Raw genomic sequence first — 23,392 nt, 5'->3', positions numbered from 1 at the left:
ACCTCCCACCCATCCAGTCCTCATCCCATTCTCTGAAAAAGATCAACCATATTAACCACTTCCATATTACAAAACCTTTCTGATTGTAGCACTGAGCCCATGTAATTGTGCACTTCCTACAACTGGAAGGAAAAGGCTTGGATGTGCACTTCCTACAACTAGAAGGAAAAGGCTTGTATGTTGTTGTTTTTGTTGGAGTTTCTCCATTCAGTTTCATTTAATTATTGTTCCTGGTCCACACTGAGCACTATTACGTAGAACGCACGTTGATTTAAACATTCTTTTCTCTGTCAGCCATGAGTAATTGAAAAGAAGCAATTGGGAAATTCTGAAGGAATGCTTGCGTTCCAGGGTCCAACATCAAATGTTGCAAATTCTGACATCAAGCCAGGTCAAAGATCAACTCCGTTTAAAAAAACACCTCAGGTTTGGCATAACCAATGCTGTCTGCAGGGCTCAAGCAGTTCCCATGGAATGTGAGCTTGTAAAATTACAAACAAATCATTCTGCAAGGCAACATCTGGCCATAGTTTCCCCATGTGTTTGTTTGCTAAAACTGAAGGACAAGAATCAAAAAGAGTGTTTTAATGTCTAAAGCTGTTCTACCATTCTGTGGATTAGCACACAACTTGAGCCGAGCCTTTCTGGCTCGAAAACTCACGGGGCCCAGGCCCTGACAGTGTGTGTGTCCGAGGGACCCCAGGCTGTTGTTCCTGGCAGGCCCCTGTCACAACTCTCCACCTCCTGATACTCTCCCCTCTCCGCCTCCTGCCCGCCCCTGTTCGTACAAGCTAGGGCAATGTGCATGTAATTAGCAGTTCTGTGTGGCAGCAGCAGCTGAGGTCTTGCTGCCTCATGGGCACACGCAGAGTTGGCTCTGGAGACTTGCACACAGGAAGCTTGGGCCTCTGGTTGAAGTGGCCACTGTGCAGACAGCAGGATGCTACAGAGGGAGGCTGTCTTTCCAATTATCACCCAGCAGCAGTTCACAGAGGTGCCAGACAACAATGCAGACTGATGCCTGAGAGAAATAAGCAACTTCCCATTCGTGCTCCGTTTGCTTGTGGGAAAGAATTAAGATCCATAATGTGGGTTAACAGCGGCTGGCTGGGATACAAACAAGACAAAAGTGGAAATCTATGAGCCATGCAGTAAATTTTGCTGTGGAATAAAATGTTTGACTGTTTTTCTCAGTATTTAGGAAATTTCCACCCAGGAAGATGAGAAATCCTTCCTTGCTCTTCTTGGTTACAAAGCTACAGAGCAGAACGACAATGTAAAATGCATACAAACTGACAAAGAAAGGGAATATATGGAGTGAGGGAAAATCTATATGAGGCAAGCCAACCCCCTTCCCCCTCGTGGCAAACGGATAGGCTGAGAGATTTACGTAATTGCTGAAAAGTTTGGATTTCTTTTAATGTTCAAGTGTTCCATCTAAAAGCAGTCTCATGTCTCATGGTATGCTAATGGCTTTTTTCTTCAGACAGGTCTTTGGCTAGCCCTTTCCCTTCCCTGCCAGAAGTGCTGGTCTACACCATCCATGCCAAGATTTTCCATAATCTGGCCACTCGCTTTCCATTGGGTGTAATACATAAAATGGAAAGGTCAGTTTAATGTCAACTGTCCGGCCTTAACTCACAAAACTTGTATCATTTTACAAATAAGATCCTTTGTTTTGACATTTATAGTGCATATTTCATTGCTATGTGTGGCTCAATGAAACCATAGGTCAATTCAATTTGATGACTAACCTTTTAACTTAGTTCAGCTTTTTTCAGAACAGCCAAGTTATGATTAAAAGATAAGTCACAATTTATTTTCTGGTTCAATTTGTCTTATTTGTAATGTCATGTGCTCGGTTTTTAAACACATTATGACTCTGTTTTTCTGAAAATGTTCAGCCTAAGGGCAGCTGTTATTTTTCTCAGCCTATCAAAGCACACAAGCATCCTGTCTGAAGTCCAGTTCCTTGGGAATTATAAAGAAACTGACACTCTTCCTTAATAAAGACATACATTTGAGTGCGTAAGACAGAAACACTTCTGCTGCCGTAGTCTGATCGTGCTTAAGTGTGCAACATGGCTGTTTGAGGGTCACTCAGTGGGTAAGAGTTTTTCACATGAAAGTTTTACCTTTGAGAAGCTGATAGACAGCTCAAACACATGTACAGTATTGCTCTCCCTATCACGCTTATTATCCACAGCGTTCCACAGGTGGAATCTTTCTGGACATTCCTCACTCCTGACGTGAACAAGTGAATAGAATAAAGCAGTCTGTAAATCTGGCACATCACCCTTATTGACACAAATCACAGATTTATGGACTCGCGGCCGTGTGTGTGTGTGTGTGTGGATTAAAGGAAGTGTAAAGCACATGTTTTGCAGCTTAACTTCACTCACGTACCTGCAGCCTTCAGCAGACACTTAATGCACCACACTTTGCTTTCAGAAGGAATAATGTAAGTAAATGAATCTGGCATATGGGCGTTGATTCAATTGATTCAGTGTGGATTCTATGCTACTCGTTAAGGGTCTGAACACAGTGTTTAAACATTTAAATCGAATAAATCTTTAACCTATCTAGACATCTAAAAAAACAAAAAAAACAATCTAATGGTTAGAGTCAGGCTTGTAACCCAAAGGTTGCGGGTACGAGTCTCCGGTCCGGGAGGAATTGTGGGGCGGAGCGAATAACCTTCCACCCTCAATACCATGACTGAGGTGAGACCCTTGAGCAAGGCACCAAACCCCCAACTGCTCCCAGGTGTGTGTTCACTACTGTGTGTGTGTGTGTGTGTGTGTGTGCACTTGGATGGGTTAAAGCAGAACACAAATTCTGAGTATGGGTCAGCATACTTGGCCACACATCACTTCACACTTCCTTTCTTCTGAAATGTGATTACATTTCATCTGTTGTAATTTACTGACTGGAGTGAATACTTTCTGTGTAGCACTTACCTTTATTCTATTATGAAAAGTAACATAAGCGCTGACACACTGTTTAATGTCTTTAACTTGACTTTTTATAAGGCCTATAACCTGCATATTTCAGGTGAATATGCAAAGAAAGTATCTGGAATGAATGACAAACCATAGCTGAAAAAAAAACATCCATAACCATTCTAAACTTCTCAAAGCAGTGGTTTCTCATAGTGAGGAAGCAATTTGAGTTTAGATGTAGTTTCTCACCAGACGGGGGCACTACGACAGCAAAATGTGGACCAAAAATTATGAGGAAGAAAAAAAAAGAAATCATGTGAAACTATTTCAAGAGTGACATGACTAAGATTATCTGCACATAGAAAATAGTTATTTTTGCAGTATCTGAATCACTGCATTATACAGTAAAATATATTTGTCTTCATAAGTCTCCATGTAGCCTATAGTTTATAATATATCTAAACTTTAGTAATAACCCTAGCCTACTTTCTCTGTTAAAACAGGTATGTATTGGATGTGTATTTAATTCATTGTGTATTTGATTATCAATTATTATTGTTTATTGATGATTAAGTCTGTTGAAACATAAAATCATATCAGTCTTGTTTTATTCCGATTTAAAAAAATATAGATGACACAAGTGTCTTTTCTCTTCGCACGGTCTTTTCTAATTCATATCTTCGTGTTCGTCCCTCAAAGTTACCGAGCGTTTAAAGCGGGCTGAGTTATTTGAAGCTGTCCCAACAACTTCTCGAGTCGAGACCCCAAATGTCCCAGAATGACATCACGCTGATTAGCCAGTAGGAGTGTGGAGCGCAGAGTTTGTGGGCTGGAAATCCAATAGGTACGAGCTCCGCTGAAGTTTCTCAAACACTATCAATGAGGATTTGCATGCAGGACCCCCAAAAAGCGCAATTGGGGAAGAATCAGAAGGAGTCGTTTTGGACATTTTGAATGATTTTGCAGACTTTTTAAGGGATTTTTTCTTAGTAAGCAATGTGCACTTGTAACTTTTGATGCGCATCTGAATGTATCGGTGGTGTGGAGAAGCAGATGCAACTTCGCGTTTGTACGAGCAAAGCTTTTTCTGATGCATTTCGAGAAGTTTTCAAAGTTAGAACTTTTTATGTTGGTATTGTAGCACACCGTTAGTTAGTTTTTTCAGCCCCCTGTTCTACCTGTAGTTTTTTGGGCGCGGGATTTAATTGGCTGTGGACAAGACGCGGATACATACATACGAATTCGTTTATTTGGTTGTTTTTGCATTTTTTTTTCTTTTGTTATTGGGCTGCTCTCAGCCTCAGAGGATTTATGATGCGGTGGGTGAAGTATTGGGGGACAGTGGCTGTGCTGTGCGGGCTGCTGTGCTGTGCTGTGAATGGATGCCCGCATAAGTGCAGTTGTTCGGGCTCACATGTGGATTGTCAGGGTCAAGGCTTCAGGACGGTCCCCAGGGGAATCCCGAGGAATGCCGAGAGACTGTAAGTACGCCTATTATCGCGTTATTTGAAAACCGATAATGTAATGACAGCGGCGCGTACCTCTGTTCACAGACAGTGGCACCGTTGCACTTTCATGTAGGTTTTGTGAGTGGGAGATGCAATTAAAGTTTTTTTTTCCTTCATCTTTTTACAGCTGTTGTTGGTTTGTAACATACAATTGTGTCCATGTTACACGTTTTAAAAACTGAAGTAGGCGGTTAATTTAAATGAAAAGGGAAAAAAATGATTTTTGAAGATAAATAAACCTATTTTGACTCTTCCTAAAAGTTATACAAAATGCACAAAAAATCTGAAAAAAGGTGTAGATGCAAGGATAAATGTTTAAATATTTATTTATCGACCAAAAGAACAAGCAACTGTGCAATTCAAGAAGCAGTGCATTTATTTCACTTACAATTAAGCTTTCAAATCTACAATTTATAATAGGACTTAATCCATCAGTTGTACTCTGGGTTTCCCACTGGTCCATGAAATGATTACATATACTGTAAACATTAGAGAAAGAGCAGATTTAATAATGCAATATTAATAAGCTCTTTCAATTACATCATCTCTCAGATCTCTTCCAAACTGGAATAGGTCTTCTAGCGTTTTACACCAGCTATGTAAAAAATGTTCACATGAAATCAAGACAGTCTGAACCCCATTTATAGTTGCACAACTCGCTTCACGTCAGTTACTCAACAGATCATTAAAGTGAAAGCAGTTCACAAATGTTACCAGTGGGATTAAATGGGCTTCAATACAGTAATAGTATTTTGTGTAATATGGACACTATTGTAAAACTTTACTATAGTTTTCCTAATTAGATCAGTTAAGTTGATGGAAGAAAATTGCATTATGTTACCGTTCTCAGTTGGACAGGTTTCTTCTTTAAACAGTGTTATTGCAGTTGTTAAAGCAGGTCAGTTTTCTTCTTAAAATGAAATATAGATTTTAAACATAGGTTCAGTTTTTAAGAAAATACTTAATGTAAGTAAGGGATATTCTCAGTGTCGTGTTTTTCTGTAGAGGATACAAATCAATTTTAAGTACTGCAAGGTTTTCTGTTTAAACTTGCATAAATTCAATGTAGCCTGTTATAAACTGTCTAATGCATGAGGAGTTTCAGTGCAGGGTTTTGTATTGAGAGTTTGAAAAGTTTGGACTTGAGTAAAATCACATTTCATTGATTCTATCCAGAATGTTCTAAATGAGGCACGAGATATTATCTTCTTTTCATATGTGTCCACATCTGAATGCTGAACAGCGGTTGCAGCTGATTCTTTCATCCAGTATAATGAGTTTACACAAACATTAACATGATTAATGGACATATGGTGTGAGTGTGTGTATGTACCTTGGCTGTATTCGTCGGGGAAGTTGGGGAACCACAAGTCCGTTGAGGGGCGCACTGCAGCTGAAGACCGACTCTCTTATGTGTTTAGATTACTTCTAACCACTGCCTGAGTTCACTGTGAAAATATCCTTAATTTCCTTGTTTCCACCTGCGGCACTTCTGTCGTGATAAGCCATGACAGTTCATTAAGTATCACAACCATCTGGTATAAAGTCTTTTTTTTATTATTTTTTTTAAAGTCTGATAGGAAAGGCATACAGTCTGTTCAGTGGCCAGAGGTCTGGTTGAAACTTCCGACCTTTAACCCCTAAAGGGCTTTTCAGTGGAATTTTTCATGTGGAGAGTAAAATAAATAAGGGTCATGACCCTCGGTATATTGGATTTGTTTTAAAATATAGCATGTCAGGTTGACTCTTGCTTAAACTAGAGACAGATGCGAGTCTTTCATTTTTTTTAATGACTTTGCATATTCTCATAACCAGTTTTATTGATTGAAAACCAAGCAATTCATCAAATGTTTTGCACCAAGCTTCGGCATCTGCAAAGTAGCAGTTTTCAAGACTGCTCAAAGTCCAGAAGCGCCCGTCTCCACGTCTCCTGGGTACGATTAACACGCCACCAGGTTTCCCAGAGCACCCTGGAGTGTTGATTTAACTGTTAATGACTGCACCTCTGCCCTAAGCAAGGCCTAGTTACCCACAATTCCAGAGTTCAGTCACATTTCCCTCTAATAAATGTGCATTTTCTTTCTTTGACAGCTCATATGATTTTGCGCTCATTAGTAGCTCCTGTCGCAACTGTAATATCCCCTTTCAGTCACTCACACACGCTCTTTCTCACTCTTTCATCTCCCTCGCTCTAATTTGCACCAGTTACGCACAGACTTTGCAGCATTTAATAGCAAATTCTCTCCACCGGAGCCCTTTCGCAGTTAACACTTCAGGAACAATGTGGCACATTGTGGCTGGCGTAGTGTGTTTGGTCTGCTGGATCAGGAGAGAAAGGCAGCATTCCCTTCCTCTCATCACACTCTGGGTGTCTTAATGAAGTTTCGGTGTGAAACTGCCAACTCCTGCTTTCCCAACTGGAAGCTCCGCCCTTGATTGCATATCCGTTTGTCAGCGTCTGCTCATGCATCATGTCAGTTTTTTATTATCGCAAAGAGTCAGTCAGCGGGATAGTGTGTGTGTTTGTTGTGTTGGTGTTGGAGCGAATCAGGAGGTGGGTTTGTGGTCTCCGGTGCCCTGCTGACCTCAGTGGGCATATGAGGAGCATATGTGAAGTCTCTCGCTCGGTGAGCGTTCACACACTGCAGTCTGCCAGACAGCTGCTGGCACTGCTTGTGGGCAGAGACTTCGGGGAAAGATTCTGCACCCAACTTTAGGAGAAAAAAAAAAAAGTTTTCGTGCACGGAAAATATTTAATGTGCCTCATTTCAGGCAGCACATCAAAGCCTAGCGCTGTCTTTGGTGAGTCTGGGAGCCAGCAGACCTCTCGTCACAAAAGTCTCGAAGAGGTCACTCCGTATGTCAGGGACCCAGAATTCTGTGAATCTTCCAAGCTTGTGTCATACTTTAATGGATTCGGTAATACGCACGCCTCCGGGCCGTTTCAGGTTTACGAGGGCTCTTGTTTTGCGGGCTTTGTCACCAGAGCAACACATCAAGGGCTTCGTTATTCTCATCAGTACATCTTGTTAGTTGTGGCTGAGTGTATCTAGAAGTGACAGTGTTTATCCTAAGTTAACAAATATGAATAGAACCGTGTGTGGTTTTATGATTTCGTTACTGTGATGTAAGGATCACGGACTCAAACACTCGGTTGCAGCTAGCAACCAGTAAACTAAAGAATCAAACCAGAGTTTCTGAATGATTTGATGAGGGGTTTGCTTGGCTTTCGGTGGGCAGAAAGAAAGAGGACTCTAATGAAGTGTTGGGGAGTAGTAGTTGATTTTTTTTCAGACAGGACACATCGTGATGCCGTGTGACAAAACAGTACAGTACATCTGTGTTTCTGTCACGTTGTATTTTGCAGCCATGAGAAAATATACTCTCTTCTCACTGTTCTTTTATGTGATGCTTGATTAGTTTAGTCAATCATTTTGTTTAGATGGTTCATGTAAGTGTTTAAAAATGATTCACTGATTCATTAGAGCCCCTTCACAACATTTTACGCCCCATTTAGTTAAATGCTGACGTCTGTTGTATACCCATGTGTATAATTTGTGATTTTGCTAGTTCACTGCTTGTATTTAGATTAAATGTTTAACTGCGATTTATTGCTTCAAGTCACATTATCTGAAATATTTTAATAATATAATATCTTCTACGTAGTGCAGCTAACTAACTTTTCAAATAGCAGCTTCACTAAAAGTTTATCCTAATGACTTCAAAGTCCATGCTCATCAGTTACCATACAAGAAATACCATGCAATCTTTTTTTGGAGAAATTTATACAGGAAACTTAGTGGAAACAGAGCGCCACAAAGCCAAATAAATAAACCATGGTGGCCTAGTACAGAGGCTGTTGTTCAATATGGTCAGCCGGGACACTCATTTTTTGGCCGTTCTTCCCGGTAATGACGTCTGCAGAAAGTTGGTGGGAGGGAATCTTTGGTTACTCCCGAAGATGAGACTTGTGTTATTGATGACACAAGTAGCCTGGCTGTCATATTGACTTTCACACATACGTGTTGAAGATGCCCTTGTCACCTCTCAGCCAAGCGTTACTCTAGTAATTTAAAGAAGTCATATAGTGTGCAAGAAAACCAGGATGTCTTGTGCTTTTAGCTGCCAGAGTTTGAAAATAAACCATTCAGGGGTAAAACACTCAAAAAAAAAAAAGTGTAAAGCGAGCATCCTTCACATTCAGGCATGGCCATAATGAAAATGTCTACTAAATGAAACTTTCACTGAGATTACCCTCATTGCTCATGAATAAAGAAGAGTAACTTAAAGACGCACTGGCTTCTTCATTTTCACTGCTTTTCATCGTGAAACCAGCATCCAGTGATGAGTTGGCCTTTATACCTATGCAAACTCCAATCCAATCTTTTCTAACAGTAAAACCAGATGAATTTATGTTTTTATCACAAATGGTATTTACCTAAGACCGTAAACAATCATCACCAGCCGTGCCAGGTAATCAAAAATAGAAGATTGTATTTTTGTGGTTCTGGTTACTAACCAGCGGTAAAACAAAGTTGTGTACGGAGCCCTGTGGCGATTTCAAGGAATATGGGATTGTTAAGAGCTTTTGAGGTGGTGGTAATATGTTGGGAGGTACACCTCAGGAATTCTGGGAACGGGACTTCTTGTGTCCAGAGATGTATGGTAGCCACATGGCTGATGGCTGCATGGCTCATGGGAGATGAAAGAGCGTTAATAACCCCCCGCCCCCACCCCTCATTAGATCTCGCACAAGTGCAAATGAACAAGCATTCTGGCTGCGAACTTCCAGAAAACTGGGAAACGAAAGAGCTCTGTTATGGGAGAGTGAGGAAGATGCAATGAGGCATCTACCCGTTTGTAATGCACAAAATAATTGCACCCTGTTTGCATTAAAGTTATTAAAATATCCCTATCTGTGTCTTGCTTTTACCATCCGCCTTATAATTTTCAGTGGCATACGGATGCCACGGTGAATTACCTCGGTGAAGGAGAAATGATAATTAATACAGTCATTTAATGAAGCGATAATAGGTGGCAGAAATTACATTGACAGTTATGACTGAACCTGTTCATTTAAACGCACAGGACATGCATAATCTCATACATCTGTGCTTATCTCAAAGGCGTTTAGTTGTAATTAATCAGCAGACATGAAAGCAAAATTAGTTCTTATTGAAGTTTCTATCTGTTCTGATAATAACCTGTGCATCGTATGAGGAGAATATTAATAGGTTGGTATTGTTGGACACATGTAATAAAAAAAAACAACCTTCTAAGGCGTCCAAACCTGAGGAGGAACTCATTTAAGATTCCAAACAGCGATGAGAAGCTTTCGAGAGGAAATGGAGCATACCTATCAGCTTTTAGACTAGCGTAGCTTTGAGGAAAATAACAGAAGATTACGACAGGAAATGCATTGAGAGGAGGGGTATCGTATGGGAGCAGAAAAAGCAGCTCTTTTGTTTTCATGCACATTTGTCTCGAGGTCTTAGAGCTCTTCGGTCGCCTGCAATGTTACAGTTGTGGCACGACACAGTCGAAATATCCTCCAGCCCAAATCGCAAAGATTGTTCTCTTTGTCCAGTGCCGTCTTGAGAGTGTTCTGCCGGCTTATGACCTTGATTAGTCGGGCGTTGTGGTATAACGGCGTGCTTGGGTGGGGTGGACCCTAGAGGGGGCGTATTGTTAGTCTGGAACACCTGCTGTTTGAACGGGACCTTATCTCCTCAACAAATTAAAACAAACAATAGCCAGTAGGGGGCTGCCATATCTGTGATCTCCACCTTGTCAGTGTGACCAGAGGTTTGATTGAGTTTCTAGAGGAAGGAGGACTTAGTTAGCTCCCAACATGTACTGTAAAAAAAAACTGACACGGTGAGGATTGAAGTGAAGGATAGAGGGAGAGGGGAGGAAATGTGTGGTGTTATTAGTGGAATTACACTGCAAGCAGGTGAGAAGGTATGATATGACAAAACTACAGAAGAGGGAACTACTGGGAGATTAGGGCATGTGAAGACGGAAAGAGAGCGACGTGGAGAGACTGGGAGAGTGAGAATTTGTGGGAACGCTGTGTGTATATATAGAATTGTGGAGACTTTAAAAGATCAAGCGAACATGATGCATCAAGATTTCTGAGTTCAGTGCAGGAGAAACTTTGTATTGGTTATTTTTTAATTCAATTACAAGCAATGGGAGCTGAAACTTTGAAGCTTCATAAAGCCTCATCAGAGCCAATCAGTCCTGACTTGTAAATAAAAGCTGCTGTCATTTTATACAGGAGCTTGTTTATGCGATTAGATCTCAACTCTTAAAACACTTTGCTCTCTTATGCACATCGAAGCTGCATCTGATTCAAAAATACAGTAAAAACAATACTATTCTGAAATATTTTTTACAATTTAAAATAACTGTTTTTATTTGAACATGTTTTCGTATGTATTTTATTCCTGTGATCAAAGCTGTATTTTAAGCATCATTCCTCCAGTCTTCAGTGTCACATGAACCTTCAGATATCATTCAAATATGCTGTTTTGCTGCTTAAGAAACTTTGTGTGTGTGTGTGTGTGTACTGAGAACATTTGAAAACAGTTGTTCTGTTTAATATTTGTGTGGAAACCATACATCCTTTTCATGATTTTATGGATGAAAAGTTCAAACAAACAGCTTTTATTTGAAATATAAATCTTTTTATAACATTGCAACTGTTTACTGTGACTTTTGATCAATTTAATGCATCTTTGCTGAAAAAAAGACAAAACGAACTTTGGAACAATAGTGTACCTCAATAAAGATGACAATCAAAAAAATGCTTTAAAGTGAAATGAGCTTTGTACATTCCCACACAACCAATAAGAGATGATAAAAACAATAACAAAAACACCACCGTGAATAAAGTCAGCAAAGAGTAAAGCAATAATAACAGTCGTCTCTTAATTTATTCATGCAGTGCATGGTGGGAGCTCTCAAACGCTTAACATGCTTCATCAGCAGTTGTTCAGACAACTCTAGGCCGGTTGGGACAACATTTTTGGGAATATTTGTGTTTAACATATATTTGTCGATTCAGGTTATTCACATTTCATTTTCAAACGGTGGGAGTTAAAGATACTGTCATGGTTGTTTTTCGCAGCAGGTAATAGCTGCATCGCAAAACCAAATGTGCTACCTACATAGACATCACCATTTTACTACACACAAAAATGCTGCCTAGGTTTAGAAACATAGCCGACGTCTGGGAGAAGATCATGTTATGGAATGCAGGGTCTGTAAATGTCCTGTCCCCTGTAATATGTTTCCTATATGACTCACATTAGTTTGCTTTATGGGTGTTTTGTGGTTCTGGGGAAATCTTTTGAAATCCAGTATGCCTTTAAATCAGATTTATAAATGTTTATGTATATTATGAGAAACACACTGAGACGGCCGATGTTAGTGCGTAAGTGTATGCGTGCATCATTATATATCACTGTACTGTATATTTCTCAACGTTAATCTTTTCAGTGTGGCGGCGCTCCAGTAAACAGCGCCCACAGAGGAAGTCCATAGCCATGTACACTCATTTCTGTGAATGTATACAATTTAAGACACGCTTGAAAAAACTGATAAAACAGTCTGGGAAAAGGATAAAGTATTGACTAGAGTGGAAAAATACTTGGTTTGGTAATATATAATGCATTCCGATGTAAGAGGAGACGTTTTCCAAACACAAGACTGTTTCCATGCAGTCTGTCTCTCTCAAGCAGTTTATTCCCATCTTCTCATTTGCTTTGCTTACATACAGTGCAAAATATCATTCCTCAGACATTTTTTGAGGCTTTAGCTGTCTTGTTTTTGAATGAAAAAAAAAAAAAACCATACCCGGACAAAGACTTTTGCAATATCGTGACCCATTCCCTTGTTTTACTATAAATGGGAGAAAGTGCAACATGCGCTATGGTGGAATAGTAAATAAAAGAGTCAATGGTGTCACTTTTAACTTCAGTTGCAATGTGAAAAATGTTGCTGCAGTTAGATGTAACAACTTATAATATGTTGAGATAATTTTAATCTTAACTGAATTAAAGTTAACTAAATGTATCATTTTAAGTTAAGCATGAAACAACAGAGTATTACTTATTTTAATGTTGTAATAATGTTGAATTAAAGTTGTTAACTAAATGCAGCAAATGTTTTTATCTTTTTTCAATGTTGAGACCAAGTGTGTCATACATGTCCTGAAAAGTGAAGCCAAAAATTTTGATTGCAATCTAGTGGCTGGCTGCAGTATACTGTAGGTTATAAATCCTGCCACCTTCATGTACACGTATGGGACTAATTAAAACTAAAAAAATTGAATTGAAAGTGACGTGACATTCAGCCAAGTATGGTGACCCATACTCAGAATTCGTGCTCTGCATTTAACCCATCCGAAGTGCGCACACACAGAGCAGTGAACACACATCCGTTCACTGCTCCGTTCACACACACAGTGAACACACACCCGGAGCAGTGGGCAGCCATTTATGCTGCAGCGCCCAGGGAGCAGTTGGGGGTTCAATGCCTTGCTCAAGGACACCTCAGTCTTGGTAATGAAGTTGGAGAGAGAACTGTACATGCACTAACCCCACCCACAATTCTTGCCGGCCTGGGACTCGAACTCACAACCCTTTGATTGGGAGTCCGACTCCCTAACCATTAGGCCACGACTTCCCTGTTTATTTAATTACTTATTAAATACAATTTTCCACTATTGCACAGACAAAATGAATCATACTGCACAGACTCTGGCTCCAAATGAATCACTACTGTGCTGACCCGGGTTCTAACTGAATCACTACTGTTCCAATATAGGCTCCAAATGAATCACCACTGTGTGAACTCATCCAAATGAATCACTACTGCACAGATTCTGGCTATTGTGCCAACTTTGGCTCTAAATGAATCATTACTGCACTGACTCAGGCTCTAAGTGAATCACTACTGTGCCGACTCATCCAAATGAATGACTACCGTGCTGACCAGGGCTCTAACTTAGTCACTACTGTTCTAACATAGGTTCCAAATGAATCACTACTGCTCAGACTCTATCACTGCTGCGCCGACCTGGGCTCCAAATGAATCACTACGGCACTGAGTCAGGCTCCAAATGAATCATTACTGTGCCAACTACTGCACAATCTCCTCCAAATTAATCACTACTGAGCAGATTCTGGCTCCAAATGAATCACTATTTCGCCAACTTGGGCTCCAAATGAATCATTATTTCGCCAAACTGGGCTCCAAATGAATCACTATTGTGCCAACTTGGGCTCCAAATGAATCAATACTGCACTGACTCAGGCTCTAACTGAATCACTACTGTGCCGACTCGGGCTCCAAACAAATCACTACCATGCAGTTTCGGACTCCAAATGACATTGCTGGCATGACATGATAGTGGCCATATGTTTTGGCTTCATGTTTCTATATGGAAGTGGAGATGCATTGTATATCTTTTTTTACAGTCTACAGTTAAAGCAGTTAGTTATGTACTTAGGACTGCACATGCGCATTGGCCGGACTAGCCTGGAATATAAGCTTTTTAATACTATTTAAGCATAGGAAACAACATTTATGTTGCAGTTCACATCAAATTTTGTTGCTGGTTTGAAATATGGTGTTTAAATGTGAGTACAGCCAGCAGTTTTTGAGATTTCAGGATTTCCCCATTCAAGCAGATAGGACTCATGAAATAGCTGCCCGGAGGCGTTGCAAATCATGGTTGTTGAGTAAACAGACTTTCCTTGAAAGGGACTTTGACCCAGTTAAACATATTAAGAAAAGAATTGCATTGTATAGAGCATATTGTACATGCAGAACAGAAAAGGGCAGGTGTATGCTGACGTGACCCAGAGCTGTGCACAAGAGCGTGTCTATGGGAACGTTTAGAGTGGAGGCAGCTCAATAGCAGCATGCTGAATGGAAGTGAATGCGAGGCAAGGTCAGCCTCTCAGACTCAGTATTCTACAGCATGGCACTAATGCCCCCTGGCAGATGCCAGCTTTGAACAGCGTTGCCCCACGGGCATCTGGTGCGAGTCTGGGCCTTCGAGGCACTGCCAGGGAGCCTCTGTATTTAAATTCTCCATTTACTGACTCAAAACATGAAAAATCATGTTTGAAAGCATAAGTGAAATTAACTTTTTTCCCAATCTCTCTCCCTTTTTTTCTCTCCAGGGATCTGGACCGGAATAACATCACCAGGATCACCAAAGTGGACTTCTCTGGCCTCAAGAACCTGCGCGTGCTGTAAGATGTCACTCTGTATCTCTCGCTCTTACAGTTAATCCTTCCTTTAACTCCCAAGTTCCCCTCCTCTTCCGTGTTGTCTTTAAAGTCAAACCCATCAAAGGGTTCGAGGCTGAAAGCCGGGAGGATTACGGCACAAGTCATAATAAAACAAACTGACATTTAAGCTGAGTAAATCCGACACATTTAACATGACCCTGTGACGGAACAGCGCATGAAGTCATTGCCTGAGATGCAGTCAATCTTCAAACTTGTTCTTAAGTTTGAAGAATATGTAACAATATATTCCATTCCAGAAACTTGAACCTTTAGAATAAATAAATAACGGTTGCTCGGAGAAGCACAGGGCAGCGGTGATCTCCTCTGGAGAAAGTGTTCTTTCAGCTTAATGACTGTAATCATACATTTCTCCGTGCTGTTTTCTTCCTGAACGAGAGCCCGTAAAGAGAGTGGAATGGAGATAAAAATAAACAAGTGAAAAAACAGGAGTAAAATAAACGCCCAAGAGAGCAGTCGTAAGCCGAGGCAGTGGCTGGCAGGCAGCACCGAGGCAGTTTAAGGTGGTTTATGATTAACGGTCATGGTATGCACCAAAAGCAGCCGCTCCCTGGGCCCTGTGAACAGCCTCGGCACCCTCTTATCTCTCTGGAAGGCTTGCGCTGTGATCCCCTCCGTCCAGTCACACCTATACACTCTCCCACGCATTAGCTTCACTGTGACATGAATTTTCCCATGCTAAAAGAAGTGAGAAGTATAATATGATTATTATGTTTATTATTTTTTAATGATGATTTTAATTATTAACAATCTTAATTATAACTAATACTATGAAAAATTAATAATGCATTCTTTTTAAATGTAGATTTTTGGGGAGTCACATCATAGAACATTTTACAACCTGAGTCTGTAGTAGTAATACATTAGTAGTAATAGTAGTATTAACAGTTGTAGTAGTTTTATAAATATTAATATCATTATTATATTTTGTGAAAATAATTTTCCTAAGAAATATACAGTAATTACTTGGAACAAAAGATTTGGATAGTCTTGGAACAAAGCTCTTTCCCACCTCAGAGAAGTGCCAGCAATGCAATGCAATCAATAGATTGATTGATCATCAATCAATAAATCAATCAATGAACATCAGAGTTATTAATTAGTTGAATTCGCTGAAACATTTTTGGAGAGTTGCGCCACATGACATTCCATAACCTGATTTAACCTTGCCTTGTCACAATTTGGTTATATATATATATATATATATATTTATATATATATATATAATAAAATATATAATTTTTTTTTTTTTTTTTTTTTTTTTATTGACGCAATTTTGAGGGGCTTGTGTCTGCATTTTGGTTGCACCAGGTGACTTTTGATTGACAAATGTTTTTTTTTTTTTTTATTATTATTATTATTATTAAAGTTTGACCTTACTTCAAACTTTCCCATTCAAAAAAGCTTAAGGGAGTGTCATCTGCACTGACCTGGGGCTGGGACCTTCCTATAAACCAGCACTTGGTTATAAATGTATAACAAAGACTGTTCCAGCAATACCATGTGTGTTGCTTCACCCTTTCATCAGTTGAGAGGTCTTCTACTCTTCTTGTCAGCCCCGGTGAAAGCATAGGTGTTTGCCTGTGTCCCATATGTTTCCATGCAAAACTTCAAAACATTTCTATAAAGACAAGAAAGACAAAGAACAGAAAGATGGAGAGATGCTGAAAAATGAAGAAAAAGAGACGTTATTATTCTTCAGCACAGGCCAAAACCCATCTGGTCGGGATCGAAAGGGATTACGTTTAATGTGAATACATAAACCACGGAGGGGTTGATCCCCCATTTGTAAGAATGAGCCAGATTGTTACTCAGGCTCAAATTTATGCTAGATGCAGACTTTATGATATGTTTGTTATCAGCAAAGAATGCACTTATTATGAACAAATCAATTTAGGCTTGCCAGTGGGAAGGCTTGTGATTTTGGCCTGCCATGCTTGATTGTGCCTTAAAGCTGCGGCATATGTAAAAAAGCCTTTGGCTTAGCCAAGTGTCTCCTCTCTTCCTGACAGAATGATATGACAAAGCATGGATTATGGCTGTAAAAACAGTTGCGTGTCTAAACATTTGCTTTTAAAACATCATTCATGGACCTAGAAAGAGGAAGTCTACTTTACAGGCACTTTTCTTCGGGACTGTCTCTCCTTTTAGAGGATTGCTTGTATTATCTGGTGTCAAATGTAATTTAGTGGCTGTGTGCATCCTATGCATGTCACTGCGCGTCTGCACTGATTCAAAGAGACTCAAATAAAACAAGAAATAGCCATGGAGATGTGCTGTCTTTGTAATGCATAGGGAAAATTATAAGGGCCCTGAAATATGACAGCGTCTTCACTAGTCTCCAATAGAAGAGAGCTCTGAAAATACCCTCTGGTATATCGTCACAAGCATGCTGGACATGAACGAGGGTCTGCTGAGGCAACCGCACACTTCATAAAATCAGAGAGAAATCCGCTCTGGTTTTCATGAGGAAAGGCTGCATGCTTATCATTCACTGTTGTGACAAAGAGAAGTCACGAGGTCTTCTAGTTCTCTTTCAACTGTCATTTCAATCATTCAAGAGACCTAATCAATGTCAGTTGAAGTCGAATCGCAGGAGTTGATTGGATAATGAAGTTCTTTTTCCCCCCACAGACATCTGGAGAACAATCAAATAAGTGTGGTCGAAAGAGGAGCATTTCAGGATCTCAAACAGCTTGAGAGAATGTAAGTATCAAATAGAAGAAATGATTGAACTCGCATGCTGTCCTGATAAATATTCCACATGTTTCTCTATGCGTGTTGTGGACAAAAAGAATTTGTAGCTGTTTATGAGCACCACATTGACCTTGTTAGTTTTCATCTAAAACTTTGAAAATGTGAAGGTGACGTCCCTAACTTTGGTTTCAAGTCCAGCGGGTTTACGTGCTCGTTTGCCCCCTGACATCTGGAGCGCAGCCATTTGCTCTTTTCTGGTGAGAATCTTAACACTTCCCAGTGAAATTGACCACTGGGTCAGACCAAACATGCTAGCTATTACAGCCGCTGGACAAGGTCAAAGAATGTCTGGACTGTGGTTTGCATCCTTGAGTTTGTTTATGTGTGAATGTCTCAGTGCGTTTCATTCCTTGTAAATGTTTTCTCTGTTCTGTCGGTGTTTAACAGAGTCTTTTAGCAGCTGCCGCTGCACGTTAGTGATGGACGTATATCAAAATTTGTCAGTCTGTTTACCGCCTCTGAAGAATCTGTCTCTGTGGTGGTTTTGTGAGGCTGGTTTATATGGGTCTCAAGATCTACATTCCTCATTGTGTCACTTGTATTTGGAATTTCACAGCGTTTAACTTAATGACCCGCTCTCGACGGCCAGTGTGTCCACTTGCATTCCCTCCATCTGACACCCGATTGTGACTTTTTGTTGTCGTTGTAACCCAGCAGACACATAAATAGCTTCTCCCCATAATGAGAGCATGTGCTCTAATTAATGATACAGAAACAGAAAGAACAGAAATGTTTTCATGCTACACATTGTGACTAACATGGTGCTTAAAATAGATTATAAACCATGGTTCGACAATCAAAGGGGTCAAATTTGAGGTAACTCCTCCCCTTGATCCCTCAATCTCTGACATCAAAGCATCGGAACTGAGATTAATGACGAATAAGAGTGTCTACGATAAAGAAAAATCAGTCGTACTTTGTTTTAAGGTCCAATTCTCGCTATTGATTAACTGTTAAGTACGACTTTTGTCACTATAAACTTCTTATTACTAATTACTATTAATTAAGTTTGGTATTGGGTAGTATTAGTGATGTATAATATGGTCATACAGAAAATGTGCTTTATAATTACTAATAAACAGCCAGTACACTAGTAATACGTATCATGCTAATAAGCAACTGGTAAAAAGTGAGAGTTGGTCCCTATACTAAAGTTTACAGAAAAAAAATAAAAGACTTTTAAAAATCTACATTAAAACATGTCGAGGTTTTAGAACTATAATCTTAAGCAAGCACAGTTTGTTTTTATTTCATATTATATTTATATCTTAAATTTCATTTAATTTATTTACATAATTTAAGAAAAGATTACATTTAATTACTCTAAAAGCATTAATATTGTTAAATATTATTACCATTTAAAATTACTACTTTCTATTTGGATATATTTTAACATTTGAATAAATTTTTTTTATTCCTGTGCATTCTCAGCAGCAGATTTTAGTGTCAAATTCTGAAAATAAAGACTTAATCTTATTGTAGAACGTGTTAAAGTCATTGTATTTGTGAATAACAGTTTTAACGCATATGAAAATGATGCTGTGTGTTTTAATAAAATTGTATAATTTTCACAAGTAGTTTTCCTACCAAAGGATTTTTTATAAGGACGTTTCATGAGTAATCTCTATGTGGTTAAACAGCAGTACAATAAATTGAATTAACTGTAGTTTAATCCCTCATAGCTTTCTCATTCCTGTCAAAAATTAAATATGGTACATTGAAATATGTTGTCAAGCAGGCTCAAGTGTGGAGCTGTTGCTTTAGCAAGGGAAAACAACTTTTTTCTTCAAGAATGAGTCTGCTTGAAGGCTACAGCAAGAAACTGAGTTATAAACGCTGTAGGTCCTCAAAACAAAATGTAGTGATGTTCCTCCTCCACATACCTTTGGTTTGCTCCGTGACCCTGCATCCTATCATCAGAACCCACACTCCTGTGATAACGGTCATCCTACTAAAGCCCACAGTCAGTCTGGCCAGGCTCATGTGAGTGATAATAGCCTTTAAAGAGCACTGCTGGAGATAACCTAGGCCATCTTCAGAGGAAGTACATTTATTTCCCATCAGCCCAAGCACAGCTGTGTCTCCTGACCCCAGGATGTAGCTATTGGCCAGTCCTGATAACAACGGCTTGTTTCTTTAATCAGAAAGACGGATTGGTCAGTCCTTGTGTCGTTTGTGTTTGCCTTGTTGTCTCATCCATCTAGGTATTCTGATGTCTGCATGTCGCTCTGTAAGTCAAACAACATTTCCATCTGTGTTTTCCTGGTTTTCACTCTCTCTTTCTGCCTTGGATAATCTAGCTACCCACTGATTTGTGCTCCGTGTAAGGCCACTCTCACGGTGTCTTACGTTTCGTTTCTTCCCTCCTGACTCTAGATGTTTTGACCACACTAACTCTTGCCCTTCCCCTGTCCTCTCTTCCTCACAGCCGCCTGAACCGGAACCGGCTGCAGGTCCTGCCGGAGCTGCTCTTCCAATCCACACCCAAGCTGGGCCGACTGTAAGTCATCGCTTCCCTTTGATATCCGTGCCTGGAAAAGCTTGCGGTCATACTTCCCACTGTTTTAATTCTGATCATTGTACTGGAAAGGATCTTGCTTAAATATTTGACTTTCCCAAACGCTGTTTAAAAGGATGCTGTCAGTGCAGGCGTGTTCTCTGTGTTATTCCTTCAGACGGACCGGGAATCCGGGCCAAGCTTCATGTGACACGACCTCTCCCCATGCTCCTGATGGAGAGGAGAAGGTGTGCTGGAGGGAATATTTTCCTTGGATAAATTACATTCTTGATATTTTGAATTTTTTCCTGCTCTGCTTTGAATCAGGCACATTTTTTGGCTTAGCAGTCGGGGGATACTTCATTTATGAATTTACAGTTGTCAATATAACTAGCGTGATCAGGTCTGGTCTGTGTCGGGCAAAGGTTTACAAGTTAAGCTTTACAAGTGTTTATCTGAAGCTGATTGTGACACAGGAGTCACTCCAGACGACCATATAGTTCTATGAGCATTTCTAAAATGTTTCCATGAAGCAACAGAGATTTAATTGACTGGATCTGATTCTGGCATTTAAAGCTTTTTATATAATAGTTTCCTTGGTATGAAAGATTTCTAGACATGAGCTTGCCATTCACAAGCTACTGCTATTGCATTGCAGTAATATACTGTATGACACATGGTTGGTCACAATCTTTTTTACAGACAGAAAATCATAGAACAAGCTTTTCTAGCTTGATATTAATGGCATTATTGAGACTAGATTTCAGAAATGACAGCCCCGTTTTCAAGCCGATATGTATAACCGATAATGATAACTGATACCGATAACCCGATAATAATTTTCTGATATCATTTCAGAATGATAATATGAAAAAATATAAGTTTAAGTTAATGAAAATAAAATGATAAAAACCTTAAATAAATAAATGCTGCAAGTAAACCTAGGCCATCACATTATAATGTACCCTATGAAAAATCAGTTGGAAAAAAATGGTTGTTATTTGGCTGTTATAATACCTATTATAAAGTAGATTGTGACTGTGCATTAGAGCTGTAATCGGGCCTTAAAAGTTAGGCCCGACAGGACCCGAGCCCGACAGGTTTCGGCCCGAGCCCGACAAGTACATTTTGATTGACAGCTTTTTTAAAGCCCGAACCCGTTTACAGCCCGACATTATTCAAATGTGCGCACGCACACAGCTCTTTTGCCTTTTGCCAACAATGAGCAATTCATTCATGTTTTAACATAATTTACTCATAACTAACGTAGACTAGACCACTTGGAAGTTGGAATAAAGAAATAAAATAAGTCCTGTGTCACATCGTAACATCTCAGCATTCTAGACATAGGCTCATTTTACCTATAAATAGACCAACGCACCAATAAAAACGAGTCATTTAAAAAACATTTAATTAAGATAAATTTTAAATTAAGATGGGTATTTGGCAATAACGAAATTAAGATAAAGGCTCCGCCGGATTTGCTTTATTTAATAAAAGAATAATGCCAACATTAGTGTAAACACTCTGTCAACATTATGCATTTAAGACTTGATGAATATTTAGTTATCATTTGAAAAACCTTTACTCACAGAGATTAGGCTAGGTCTACATGTTTTTGTGGAGGAAAATGATTGAATCCAGTGTAGATGTCTTCGGCGCGCTCCTGCGCTCACTGATGGTGCGTCATTATTCACTCATTAATCTCATTATAAGCATGGTTAAAACTTTTCCACACCTCAGAGTTTGCTTTAGTTGCTGGTGCAACCAAAACGTAATCACCAGAGGCAAGCCTCCGTTACGCCTGCTCAGCATTCATTTTCGCATCTTTCTCGCGCTAATCGAAACACATCACATGACCGCTCGTTTACCTCGCAAACCGGAGCGCAAGCCCGAGCCCGGCCCAAGCCCGCATAAGATGATAGAAATTAAGCCCGAACCCGACCGAACCCGTCGGGTCCCGACGGGTCCCGTCTGGTTCGGGCAAAGATCTTCAGCTCTACTGTGCAACCCTAATTTCATGAAGGCTGTGGCAGCAATAGATGATATTTAAATTAAGTGCAAATAGCAAAGATGCTGTTTACACTATGTAAAAATAGCAGCGTTTCTTTACGATAAGTGTAAATAGTAGATGCTGTTTATACTTAAGTGCAAAAAATGACATATATTTATTAGAGTGCATTATAAAACAGCATGCAGTAAATTGTCATATTTCTTAAAATTACTAAATGGATGACTTCTTATATTGGGACAATAAAGCCCTTCCTAAACCTACCCGATAAAAATGCCGCCATGCACTTTACGGCCGATGCCAATGAGCCTTTCATACAACACACATCTTTTGTAATGTTGTCTACACCAAACAGGCCTTAGTGAGTGGAGCTAATGTAAATAACCTCTGCCAAAAAGTTGGCCGATTTGCATTTAGTGTGTTTGATATTTATCTATTATAAATATATATTTGATACTTGCCTAGATTTTGATATTTATATATTGCAGGGAGAGAATGAGCAGGCTGAGGTGAAAGTCCAAATGCTTACTATGAACATCTCTTCTTCTCTTTTCCAACAGCAAATTTAAAGTACAGTTTATTTGTTCCATCTCACTTTCACTTTTTCTGAATGTAAACTGGAGTACGCCTAATGAAGGTTGTCCAGGGCGGGAGCGGTTTATGGCAGGGTTTGTAACCTTTCCTTGTCAGGGTTTGTTACGCTGGTTGACGTTAGTGCGATATGAACGGCCTCACCCATTAAAAACCTCAAGCCCAGCCAGCTGGGGAAAGCAAGCCGAGCGTGTCGCACACAGGAAGGGTTAGGCGGAGCGGGGCTGGGGCTGTCTGTGGCCAGCAGGACTGGAAACACTGACAGGGGTCAGGGAAAGGTAAAGAGCACGATTTCACAGATCATGTCAGAAGAGTTACAGATTTCACTGTGTGGGCTCAGAAATGCACCTCATACATCGTGCAACCACACTTACACATTTTATCCATGGGATCGGTCAGGCTTCTAGAAGCTCTTCCACCCTTGCCCTGTTCTTAGAAGGCTGGATCTTTCTGTCTAGCCAGTGAAACTGAATAATGAAAAGCGAATGACGAATTGGAAAGCAGTCTTGAACATGCCTGCTCCTATTTATTAATGGTGCAGCTAAATGAGACCTAAGATTAACGGAGATGAGCCCCTGCTCTGGAAGTGTAGGATATTTTGGCCAGTGATACCCATGAGACCCAGCCACTCCCTGCCTTTACCCCAAGCTCAGGTTGCATGTGATTGGTGCATTAAGAGGAATAGGAAAGCAGAATGCATCGTCTTGTCTTATGTCCCCTTCCCCTCAGCCAATTTGAAACTTTCTCTCTTTAATCTTCTT

General features: G+C 39.9%; 1 protein-coding gene across 1 annotated transcript in view; it reads left to right on the top strand.

Annotated features, from left to right (window-relative positions):
- Positions 1-3,723: 3,723 nt before the first annotated feature.
- Positions 3,724-23,392, top strand: part of LOC127971647 (slit homolog 3 protein-like) — a 162,191-nt gene continuing 142,522 nt past the window's right edge. Inside the window, exons 1-4 of the mRNA XM_052574822.1 lie at positions 3,724-4,423; positions 14,647-14,718; positions 17,410-17,481; positions 19,961-20,032. Of these exons, the coding sequence (XP_052430782.1) occupies positions 4,254-4,423; positions 14,647-14,718; positions 17,410-17,481; positions 19,961-20,032 (386 nt within the window). The 5' untranslated portion in view covers positions 3,724-4,253. The remainder of the gene's footprint in view (positions 4,424-14,646; positions 14,719-17,409; positions 17,482-19,960; positions 20,033-23,392) is intronic.

This window comes from Carassius gibelio, chromosome B14, assembly GCF_023724105.1.
Source record: "Carassius gibelio isolate Cgi1373 ecotype wild population from Czech Republic chromosome B14, carGib1.2-hapl.c, whole genome shotgun sequence".
Taxonomy (NCBI): Eukaryota; Metazoa; Chordata; class Actinopteri; order Cypriniformes; family Cyprinidae; genus Carassius; species Carassius gibelio.
The sequence above is the reverse complement of the archived record's forward strand: the minus strand, read 5'-3'. Positions and strand labels throughout refer to the sequence as shown.